Source organism: Desmodus rotundus, chromosome 1, assembly GCF_022682495.2.
Source record: "Desmodus rotundus isolate HL8 chromosome 1, HLdesRot8A.1, whole genome shotgun sequence".
Lineage (NCBI taxonomy): Eukaryota > Metazoa > Chordata > Mammalia > Chiroptera > Phyllostomidae > Desmodus > Desmodus rotundus.
In genome coordinates, this window is record NC_071387.1 from 204,544,226 (window position 1) to 204,557,029 (window position 12,804).

The window sequence follows — 12,804 nt, forward strand, 5'->3', positions numbered from 1 at the left end:
TCTACATTTACCAATCAGCCTGATTAAGATTGTTTCTGGTACCTTGGTCTCACACTTAACTCACAAGTCAGGTATGTAATGAAATGTTAGTCATCTAAATATTATATATATCCTATTTAAAAATAGATTACTCTAAACCATGGTAAATCCATATGAGTAGTCCGTAGCTGTGAAAGGCAAAGAGGAAAATTTGCAATACTGTGGGTTGGTCTTAAGTGAAAAGGTGGAGACGGTATGTGGTAGTGTGTGTTTAAGAAAGAGCAAAGTAGAACCGGAGGGAACGTCCTGGGTCAAGTAATAGCGTTGTAAAGGGGCAAGAGATGTGATGGCCACAGGGGAAGTTGCTGTGGCCAAGGCCGAGGCCTGAAAGGCACAGCAGTGAGCCTGCAGGAGATCTCAGCGCAGCTCCGAAACAGTCCAACCCCACAACTCTTGCATCCCGGCTCCGGGGCAGGCGGGGCGGGGGCGGGGCTGAGGGGCGGGGCGTCTGGGGAGGCGGGGCGTCGGCGTGGCTCTGCGCAAGTCACGTGGGTGCCAGCGGACATGGCCGGAAGCGAGCCACACAGAGGCAGCAGCTCTCCTCAGCCACACTACAGTGACTGGGGCCGCTGGGAGGCGGCCATCCGCAGCGGCTGGAGGAATTTCTGGCAGTCGGTGGGCAAGGAGCGCGGGGCGCGGAGCGCCTCCCGAGAGGAGGCGGAGGAGGAGCCCAGCCCCCTGACTCGGCTGCCGGTGAGCACTGTGGGCTACAGACACCGAAGGGTCAGGCCCGGAGGGTCTCCTGCTCCCCGGCCACGCCCGGGAGCCTGGCCACCTCCCCGCGCCCAGGGGGCCTCTGGCTGCAGCGGCTGTGTGGTCGGCGGGGAGCAACAGCTGGCCAGAAACACCCTGGGTTGATCCTGTGCTCCGCAGCCGGGCCGAAGGTCGCAGCGGGACTGAGCTTCGGGGAGCGTCGTGGTCGCCCGCCGGGTCACCCTCAGATTTTCTACCCCAGGCAGGTCCTGGGACCAGGGCACCCTGAACGCCAGGTCAAGCAGAGAAGGAGACCATTGCAGACTTTCTGGTCATTTTAGGAAAGCGCCCAGCGTCCGTCTATTCTCTGCATCTGCATCCCGGGCGGACTGTCCGGAACGCGGGGGCGTCCCCCAAACACACGCCCCTCCCCGAGGGGTTCGGGAGGCCTACGCAGCACTTACTGGTAGACCTGTTAGGCTGATGGGACAGTGGAGAGAGGGGAAATTGTTAGAAATTATTCAAGTTCTGCATCCCCCCCGACTGTTGTCACCTCCCTCCGACGTCCGTCCGTCAGAAATTAGGACCTGCGGGCTCGGAGCGCCTCCAAGGCTCTCCCTCCCCCTTTGAAGTAATTCCGATTTTGTAGAGGGACTCAGGGGACAGGTTTACTTTTTGATTACTTCTCATGATAAAATGAGTTTGCCTGATAAAAGTTCGTTTTGAAGAACAAATCATTTCCTTAAGCAATCTACTCAAATGGCGTGGCAAAATGCCCATGAAAAGAAATGAAAGGAACTGGTTCTTTCGCTTGAAAGGTGGTAGAGCAATGGTTGGCTTTCTCGGGAGTGTTTCGCTGTGTCAGAAGTTGAGCGCTCAGTTCCGATTCCTTCCTGACGGCAGGAGGGCAGCTTCGGAATGAGGTGCTGAAGTTGGGTTTAGCCGAGAGTTCGGGCTGATGGGTCGGTCTCCGGTTGTCTCGCATCACCGTTCGCTGTCCACTTGGTAACTTATCGTGGTAGTTCAGTGGAGACACTTCAGCTGACCTTTGGTTTCCTGGTATAATAGTTTTTTTTTACAGTGTATTGTCAGAAGACAGTTTTCCAAGAGAGGTTACTCATTCCTTTTTCGTACTCGCCGCTTTCCTCTGTTTCAGACTGACGTACAGCTCTATATCCTGTCGTTTCTTTCTCCCAACGACCTGTGCCAGTTGGGAAGTGCGAGTCACTACTGGAACGAAACCGTGCGGGATCCACTTCTGTGGAGGTATTTTCTGCTGCGGGATCTTCCTTCCTGGTCTTCTGTTGACTGGAAGTCTCTTCCGGATCTAGAAATCCTTAAAAAACCTGTAGCCGAAGTCAGCGGCGGTGCATTTTTTGACTACATGGCAGTGTAAGTATCTGGTTTTGTGAATTAAAGAGAAGACGCAGTCAGTAGTCCTGCTGCTAGCTTTTGGTTCAGAGTGTACTTTTGTGAAAATGGGGGATTGAGTGAAATGACTTCCGTTATTTTGTTATTTCCCTGTGATGCCGGACCAGAGCATTTGAATAAATATACGCAGTTCACGTGGCAAGAAGTAAAACTCTTCTTAAAATTTTTATTATCTTTCGAATACTTGTCCTTTTGTTAAATAGTTAGTAGTTTCCGGAGCCAGAAAAGGAGCGGCCGGAGATCAGGGAGTGGTTCTTTGGCGGGGAGAAAACCATTCTCGAGGTTCTGGGAAATAAGATTTTCTTACTACCCAAAAGCATTGGTATTGCCAAATATAACGTAGGCGAGAGAATTACTGCTAGTGAGCCGCTGGGTCTATGAGGGTTGTTTTATGTGTGTTTACTTATTTCATCCTCACCCAGTAAGAAAGAGTTTACCCCTGTTGTGGAGTGGAATCGAGGTTCACAGTGATCATGGATCGGCCTGAGGTCATACAGCTCCCGAGGGACTGTTCAGGTCGGAGCCCCATCATGCTACCGTAAAAGTAGATAATGTCATCGGATCCGGATATAACCTGCTTTATTGAGAGCCCCCACTTTAAGGCATTCTAAATAAAATTAGAAGAATATTTGTTCCTGGGCTGGTGGCTCAGTTTGTTGGAACGTCATTCCATACACCAAAAGGTTGCAGGTTCAATTCCCAGTCAGGGCACATACCTACCTACACTGTGGGTTCAATCCTGTTGGGGTATAGAAGGCAGACAATTGATGTTTCTCTCTCACATTGATGTTTCTCTCTCTCTCTCCCTCTGTCTCTTCCTCCCTCCCTCCCTCCATCTCTTTCTAAAATCAATAAATATATTCTTGGGTGAGGATTAACATATATGTTATTATATACAATATAATATCATATAAAATGTATCCTGGGTGAGGATGAAATAATATATTAGTATATATTTATATAAAAATATATATATTTGTGCTTTAGTTAAGAATTGTTTTTGCTGTGCTAGATTTACTAGCTATATACAGGACTTTTCCCCCATATTTTATTTAAATTATTCAGAATCTTATTCTAATCCAGATGCCATTACCTCGTCTTCTGAGACTGCTTGATTAAAACACACCTCATGGTCCTGGCCAGGTGGCTCCCTTGATTGGAGTGTCATCCTGTACACCAAAAGGTTGCAGGTTCGATCCCGGTCAGGGCGCTGGCAGGAGCAGATGATCAATGTTCCTCTCTCTTCCCTTCCTTTCTTTCTAAAACTAATAAACACATCCTTGGGTGAGGATTAAAAAATTATTAAAATGCACATGATATGTTATTGTATCTAATTTCAACCAGTGCTACTATACTCTCATTTGCTGGGAGTTATCTTTACATTGTCCTACAATCAACCATCATCAAGTGTATCTGACTCTGTGAAACCAGATTTTCCCCAGGGGTAGTGATAGTCATAGTAACTATCTTTTGTGACCAAATAAAATTATTTCTGATCCTCACAACCCTGTTGTGATGACAGAAATGTCTCTAGACATTGCCATGTGCTCCCTGGAGCATGGGGTTGAGGAGCAAAATCACCCCGGCTGAGAATCACTGCTCCATTTTAACCATTGCAGTGAATTTTAACCATTAAAACAAATGTTAGACCAGATGTTCCAAGAGAGAATCTAAATGAAAGGTTAGAGAGTAAGTAACCAGTCCCTGGGGAGGACTTTCTCAGTTTCTGGACCACTAGTACTCCCATAGTCCCTCCTGCGTTTTCCAGTCATGGCACTTGGCACACATACTATAATTGTGTCTCTCCTCCACTCCCCTCCACGGGAATTGCAACTATATAGTCACTGCATCCCTTGTATCTAGCAGTTCACAACATATTACATATTGTTGAATGAGTAACTTAAGTTTGTCTCTGTTAATTTTCTAATTGTGACAATTTTATACAGCTATAAAATGTGCTGTCCGTATACAAGAAGATCCTCGAAATCTAGCCGTCCTATGTATGGAGCAGTGACCTCATTTTTACACTCACTGATCATTCAGAATGAACCACGATTTGCTATGTTTGGACCAGGCTTGGAGGAACTGAATACATCTTTGGTGTTGAGCTTGATGTCTTCTGAGGAACTTTGCCCAACAGCTGGTGTGCCTCAGAGGCAAATTGATGGTAATTTTCATGTTAATCTACAATGTGTAATTTAACATGAGATTGACACTTAAAGTAAATAGAAAGAAATTTATTTCTAATTAATTATTTGATGTAATGAAATATAGTAATTGGTTAACGGGGGCCCCCCAACTGCCAGTGGATTGAAAGAATTAATGTACTTTTTATGAGATACAAGCTTCCTCTTATTTCCTCAAGTTTGTGTAACACAGAATATTAACATTCTGTGAAAGTAAATTATGTTGCCCAGTTGTTGGATTTGTGCAATATTTACCATATTTTAAAAGAATGTTGGTCCTGGCTGGGTAGCTTATGTGGTTGGAGCATTGTCCCTGTACACCAGGGTTGTGGGTTTGATTCCTGGTCAGGGCACATGAATCAACCAATGAATGCATAAATAAGTGGAACAACTAAACAACACTTCTCTCCCTCTCTCCCCTCCCCATTTCTTTCTCCCTTCTCTTCTCTCTACAATCAATTATTAAAAAAAAGAATATTAACAGCAAAAACTTTAGCATCTACTGTGTGCAAAGTACTTTCACATCCTATATATTGAAATTTCAAAAAAACTCATTTATCACCTTCTGCTTTCTATGAAAAAATATCCACAACAACCATGAAATTAGTTGGTAAGCAGAATATATAATAAAATGAGAGTATAATCTAGCACCTGTAAGATGCTAGAGATGCAAAGATTTAAACCAAACATCAAAAATCTTGCTCCTTGAAGATACCTCGTCTAGGTGATGAGGGCAGAGACAAGTGTACAGGTGATTTGAACATGCTGTAAGTAGTTCCTGGGTAGAAAGTTAAGGGTCATGCAGGATGTGTCACGTGAGTCATCAAGGTGAGTAGGAGTAGGCAATCAAATAAAGACAGGGTAAAAGTATTCTAAGTAGTGAGAACTATGTTTCTAAAGGCACAAAGCTTGGGATGTGCATGGCACATTTGCAGTAGCTCTGTATGTGTGCGCTGAGGCCAGGTGAGAAGACACTTGCATGCCATGCTTAAACATTTGGAAGCCGTTGGAGAATTTCAAGCAGAAGAGTGAGATGGTCATTATACGTAGAGAGATCACTCTGGCTCCTAAGTGGAAACTTGATTAGAAGGCGCTATAAAGACACGGGAACCACAATAATACTGTGATAAAAAATGAAGGATATAGAATTGACTGAATGTGTAGAGATAAATGCCTGCTATAAGCAATCCACTTGAACGGAAGCTCCATTAGAGCAGGAATCTTGTCAGCTTTATTCTTAGCTGGATCTCAAGTGCCAGGCACATAGAAGGCACTCAGTATATGTTGCATTATTGAATGGATTACTTTGTGCATCTGTATCTCAGGAGCAAATTCTGGGCTAGAAATCAAGATTTGGGAGTCATGGAGTCCATGTGGGCTCAGAAGTCTCTGAGGATGGAGAGGAAGATTGTGAACCAGGTGCTGAAATCCTCAGTGAATGTTTGGAGGAAGGGAGTATCAAAAGGAAATTTATAAATGACAAGGTCAAGGAGGGAGAGATGGTACTAGATCTGAATGCTGTGTGTGTCTCAAAGAGATGGAGTTTTTCAAGAGGTTTGGTGAGTAATGGTTAAGACATGGCACTAGTTAGTGAAGACAACACTGACCCCACCTCTTTACCCTGAGATGTGAGAATAAACACCTTGTTACCTGAAAGTCCACTGCAAGAGAAGCGGCACCTAGGGGCAGGCTGGTTTCAAGTAAAGCCATGGGGTGGAAGGAACGCTTCCAGGAGAAGTTGGGGATATGGGTAAATTTGTGGATTATGAAATAGCAATTGGATTCTCCAGACAGCTGCTGGATTGATTGTTTGAGAAGGCAATCTAATTATGCCTCAGACCCTCCCTGCAAGATCAGGGAAGAATAGAGGGTGCGTCATTGGCAAGGTGGCGCAGAACATCATGGAGATCGGGTTGGGTTGAGGGCCATGTGCTGAGAGGGTAATCTCTGTAAGTTAAACTGATGGAAACAAAGATCATGGTGGACTTTGTCTAAAAGACAAAAAGATTCTAAGGTCTAATTCTAAAAGTCAGTATCTGCCACATTTTTTTTAGTTTTCTATGTTGCCATTGGTAACTCCTCATCAATTTATCAAATGTATACATGGAGTGTAAGACAAATGAGAAACATAGAAATGAGAAAATGGATGTTAGTCATAAGGATAAAGAGCGGTAGCTGTTGTGATGCAGCGGCTACTGATACGACGGCAAGGTTGATGGAGACAGTGATGGTGATGTGAAAAGGACTGTTACAAACCTAGCAGTTCTTTTTGTTCTTTCTCTATATTTTTATTACTATGTGAATGAAAATTGCAAGCAGCATCTTATCTTCAGCACAAACATTTCATTTTAATTCAAAGCTGTATATAACTTGTCATAGAATTTTTAAAAATCTGGGTAATTTTTTCAGTCTGATCTTTTGCTGTCTTTATCAATGACTTTTTGATCGCTGTAATCTTCTCCTTTAGGTATTGGATCAGGAGTCAGTTTTCAGTTGAGCAACCAACATAAATTCAACATCCTGATATTATATTCAACTACCAGGTAAGCCTGCCTTCTTGGTAACTTACCTGAAACATTACAACTGGAACATTTTAGGGGGATGCCACCTGTTTAGTGTCTGTTTATATTTTATGCTTACATTGTTCTTATATAGAAAGGAAAGAGATAGAGCAAGAGAAGAGCATACAAGTGCAGTTAACAAGATGTTCAGTCTACAGAATGAAGGGGATGATCAACAGGGAAGCCGATACAGTGTCATTCCACAAATTCAGAAGGTGTGTGAAGTTGTTGATGGGTTCATCTATGTTGCAAATGCTGAAGCTCAGAAAAGTAAGCATTATCATATTTTCTTCTTAAAAGCACTTGCTTTGCAAAACAAATACAAAATATTTTTTAGGCTTTACTGGGCTTCTTAAGAATATGATCTTTAATTTTATCAGTGTTATTCTGTTACCATTAGTTAATAGTGGGTTCTCAAACCTTGACATGCATTAGGGTCACTGGGAGCTTATTGAAAACAACTGCCTGATTCCTTTTCAGGTACATTGTGATTCATAGATTTGGATTGTGTCTTGGGCATCACAGTACAAGTTTTTAACTTGGTTTTTTAAACAAGCACCTACAGAACTTTGATGCATACTAAAATTTGATACTATAACTGTGATATTATTTTGTTGTATTCTTCTGCACTTCTTGTTATTGCTGTTTTTCTGCTTTTGGCCCTATTCAGATAATTTATGCAGATAACTGAAGATGTTTACCTTTGTTTTAATTACCCACATAGAAGTATAGGGTGAAATATTTACTTCAATTAAGTAGGTTAGTTAAGAACACTCTGCATATGTTCTGAATAATTGCCATTCACAGTGATATGTAGGCATGAAATCAGAACCTTTTTGGGCCAAAGCCAGTGTTGTAATTTCTTCCTCAAATCACTGTAAGCAAGCTAGGACATAAATTATAATATATTGTTCTCACTCAGAACAAGGTAGCAGCCCACTGGTGAAAGAATTTAAAGTTTATGGTATACTAAAGTTAACTGTAACTAAAAGCCAAATTTTGCTTAACTACTGACTAATTGGACTGGACCTAGTGTACTAATGGCCTGACAGAAGAAGCATGCCCATTCCCAGGAGTAAGTCCTCTGTACCTCAGTCTGCATTGTTTTACATGAAACATCTAGCATTAAATTAAAAATTTATAAAACACACACACACAAATCAAAATGAAATGATCCATTGTCAGGAGGTAAAGCAGTCAATGGAACCAGGCCCAGAGATTGCCTGGGTGATGGCAGTCTAGAAATGGCCGTTTAAAGAACTATGATTAATACATTAAGGGGTTTAATAGAAAAGGTGGACAAAAGGTGAACAGATAAGGATTTTCAGCAGACAGAAGGAAGCTATGAAAGAGTAAAATGGGAATGCTAAATATGAAAAATATGATAACAGGTGAATAGTTCCTTCAGTGGACTTACTAGCAAAGGAAACCTTCAGTGAACTGAAGATAACACAGTTGAAATTATCCAAAAAAAAAAAAAAAGAAACCCCACAAAGAAGAAAAAGTGGGAGTGAGGAACAGAGCATTTAAGAGCTGAGGATATCCATCAAGTGATCTAACTCGGGAAGAGCTAAATTTTTCTTCAAAGGCCAGATGTTAAATATTTTAGGTGTATGAACCATATGATGATCTCAGTTACTCAGCTCTACTCTTAGGGTGCAGAAGTAGCCATAGACAATTTGTAAATTAATGCTCATGGCTGTTTTCCGAAACAGTTGTATTTATAAAGACAGAATATAACATGTTAATCCCTGATCTAATGTATGTGTATAATTGGAATCCAATTATTATTTTAATGTGTAAAATATGAAGGGGGTAAGAAGAGGGAAAAAGAAGATTTTGAACATAGTGGCCTAAATTATTTCAAAATTACTGAAAGATGACAAGCCATGGATATAAGATTCTCAGAAAACTCCAAATCTGATAAATAAAAAATACATCTAGATGTATCATAGCCAAATTGATGAAAACCAAAGGTAAACAGAGTATGTTGAAGGCAGCCAGAGCAAAAGGAAAGCTACATATAGAGGGCCAAAGGTAAGGACAGAGACTCCCTGAGTGCTGCCGGCTAGAAGGCAGTGAAGGGAAACCTGTACAGTGTTGCAAAGGCGGGGCGGGGGGAACCTTAAATCTAGCAAAGAAATCTTTTAAAAATGAAGGCAAAATCAAGACTTTTTCAAACAAATAAAACCTGAGAAAATTCATTATCAGCAGACTTGCACAAGAAAAAATATTAAAGGAATCTCTTTAGGCAGTAGAATATTACCTGATGGAAAATTGTATCTACAAAAAGAAATCAAGAACCCTGGGATGAACACAGTAAAGCTATATGTAATTATTTTTTCTTATTTTAATTTCCATATAATTATATAAAGGAAAATAGTAACAATGTATTGTGGGTATATGAATTTTTAAGTAAAGTATATGATAACAGTACAACACAGCACAGAAGGGAGGAAATGGAAATATACTGGTGTGATATTATTACATATGAGAAATTGTATACTATTTAAAGGTAGACTGTTATAAGCTAAAAATATGCATTGTAAATCTTTGCACAACCTTCAAGGAATGTATGACAGAGGTATGTATAGTTAACTATTAAATAAGCCAGTGGTGAGGATAAAATGTAGGCCTGGGGGGGAAATGTGCTTTTTAGCTCACTCGAGTTATTGACTGAATTCAGATCTGCATTGCAGAACTGAGGTCCGGTTTCCTTGCTGGCTGTCAGCTGGGGGCTGCTCTCAGCTTCTAGAGGCCATCTTCCTTCTTTGCTGTGTGACTCCGTCTGTCTTCAAATCCAGCAATGGAGAATCTCTCTTACCAGGAAGAACCTCATCCCTTTTAAGGGCTTACCTGATTAGGTCAGCTCACCGAGGACAATATCTCTAATAGGACAGTGTAGCCTGATGATGGTAGTGGTACCCCATTATATTTGCAGGTTCCTCCCACTCAAAGGGGAAGGGATTGTACAAGGGTCTGACTCATTGGGGGTCACTCTAGAATTCTGTCTGCCACAAAATGTCAGTGATTTATACACTCCAGCGAAAGGCAGAAATTGTCAGTTTGTATAAAAAAGCTATACCAAACTATATGTTTAAATTTTTGAAATTAAGGACTTTGAAAGAAAGGGTAGTGCTAGTTACAGAATTTGTGAGAGGAAAATATCTATATCAAAGTATTTTTTTAACTATAGAGACATCAGAATGATAAAATGATCCCCCCTCCCTGATTACACCTAAATACCTGTCCTTGCAAAGCTACTTAATGTAATCTTATGACATATTAATAAATGAACAAAGCAATAGAAGCGGTTTGTTATGTTTGGATTCTGGTAATTTTTTGGTTTGCTTGTTTTGTAAGTTTATTTTTTTTTAAGATTTTATTTATTTATTTTTAGACAAGGGGGAAAGGAGGGAGAATGAGAGGGAGTGAAACATCGATGTGTGGTTGCCTCTCGCACACCCCCAACTGGGGGACCTGACCTGCAACCCAGGCATGTGCCCTGACTGGGAATCAAACTGGTGACCCTTTGGATCACAGGCCGGTCCTCAGTCCACTGAGCCACAACAGCCAGGACTGTTTTGTTAGTTTTTGATTTTATTTTATTATTTTAGAAATCATTACAAGTAATGCAAATTAAGAGTTTTGACTACATTCCTTAGGACATGAATGGCAAGATGAATATTCTCGAATTATGGCAATGACAGATCCGGCTTTTGGATCTTCAGGAAGACCAATGCTGGTTTTATCTTGTATTTCTCAAGCAAATGTAAAAAGAATGCCCTGTTTTTATTTGGCGCATGAGCTCCGTCTGAATCATCTCAACCACCCATGGATGGTAAGGTCCTCTCTTCTTTGGTGAGAAAAATCTTATTTTATTTTTCATTGTTTTTATTGGATTTTATTCTTTCCTACCTATTCTCTTTAATGAAAGAGAACAGTATTCTAAAGTCACTTTTAATAGCTTAATTGATGGGAGATACTTGGTTGGTGTCAGTAAGTCTCAGCTGACCATTTACTTGCCTATCCTGTCATGGATACGGTGATAAAGTAATTGGGGATTTTTTTTAGATGCCACTGTCATGGTTTTTTCAGAATTAATGAATTATGCTTCAAGGACCATTGAAAGTGTAGATTCCATCTTACAGTTTCTTGCTTTCCAAATTTTATTTTAATTATGGAATCTTTTCATCAAATGAATCCTTACATAAAAGCCTTTAAGTAAAATAAAGGAAAATTAATATTGGAAATGCTTTTGCTGAAAAAGAGGATTTTTTTCCTTTCTCCCCTAATATCTTCCAAGGATCCCTGGAAACTGGACAGCAATTTGAAAGCTACAAATAAAGGTGTACCTTCCTGAGACGTGGGAATTTTAGCTTGCCATTAGGAGGAGTGGCAGTCTTAGAGACACGTTTTTACAAGAAGACATCACATTTATCAGTAGACTATTTGGGCTCATTCAAAAATGTTTTAGTTTTCAAAATGTTTCTTTTGGAGGATTTTTTTGCTAATATATACAAACAAGTAATGGAAATGGTAAGTTTTCCCATCCCCAAGGATAAGTAATGAGCCTCATACTGGTAATAGTTATAAGATAGGAGATCATATACATATATATTTTTCTAATCCTCATCCTAGGACATTTTTCCTTTGCTTTTAGAGAGGAGAGGGGAGAGAGAGAGAGAGGAATATCGACTTGTTTGCTTTCTTGTACAGACCCCAACTGGGGATTGAACCTGCAACCTGGGTATATGCCCTGACCAGGGAAAGGAACCTGCAACCCTTTGGTCTATGGGACAATGCTCCCGCCACCTGGGCCACACCAGATCATGTTTTTCATCTAAGCTCTCTAGAAGACAAAACTTGAGTGACTCATCCAAAGTTTACTGGGATTTTTTTAGTCCTTTTTGGGTTTTTTGGTCTTCTAGAAAAATGTCCCTCATAATCATAAGATTTTGGACTCAGTTTCTTACTGATAATGGTCTTTCTTATCTGCTCATAGGTCCAGGATATAGAAGCTGAAACTCTAACAGGATTTTTGAATGGCATTCAGTGGATTCTTGAAGAAGTTGAATCTAAGCATGCAAGGTGATCCTCCTTTTAGACCCTGGGAACTGAAACCAGTTGACACTAAGGTCATGATGTCAATATTTGCTCAGTCAGCTTGTTTTGTCCTGCCTCTTTGTAGGTAGGCTTTATATTGTAGCTGCTATGTTTTTAATATAAACTTTGTTTTTTACCTTAACAACTACAAGTAAAAGTTTCAATGCAAGCAATTTTAGCCCCAAAATGAACATTTTAAGATTTTTTGATAATTTTTATATTTTCTGTCTTTTAAAAAATAATAAATTCTGGAAAAAACAAGTTTGTGCCTAACTCATTCCTTGTGGTTTCTGTTCTTTTCAGTTTAAAGTTTGCCCTAGTGGGAAATAGCAAATTTGCTAAGCTTTCTGTAGATTCTTTTTAAGGGTCCTTAATGGGTTATCAGAAAAGTTTTTATATTTAATGAGTATGAATATGCTGTTTAAAGACTGGAATATTCTGGAATTGCTTTTAATATTATGGCCTTCCAACTTCTTTTCTGAAATGGTGGAAATTAACTTTATATCATACTTAATACTAATTTAGTGAAAATAACTTCCTGGAAGCTCTTGGTATTGCTAAATAACTTTGAAAGGTGCTAAGGTACTAAAGCCAAATTTTATTTCATAGTCTCAGAGGTTCACATGATCACATGACCTCCTCCTCACAAATTGCTTGCACTTTGCAGAGGAAACATTACAGCCCTCCTATCTCATTGGAAATGAGGATTTTTAAGATTATAATAAAAGAGCCTAGCATTCTTAGTGGTGCTGCACAAAATATAGCCGCCTAAGAAAGGAGCCCCTGCA

General features: G+C 40.4%; 1 protein-coding gene across 1 annotated transcript; it reads left to right on the forward strand.

The window, feature by feature from the left end:
• The first annotated feature begins 524 nt into the window (after positions 1-524).
• FBXO4 (F-box protein 4) lies at positions 525-12,277 on the forward strand. The gene is made up of 7 exons (XM_024578604.2): positions 525-732; positions 1,889-2,124; positions 4,110-4,330; positions 6,817-6,892; positions 7,005-7,180; positions 10,576-10,751; positions 11,916-12,277. Exons 1-7 carry the CDS (start codon positions 544-546, stop codon positions 12,003-12,005), a joined length of 1,164 nt encoding a protein of 387 aa, XP_024434372.2. The 5' UTR covers positions 525-543; the 3' UTR covers positions 12,006-12,277.
• The last annotated feature ends 527 nt before the right edge of the window (positions 12,278-12,804 follow it).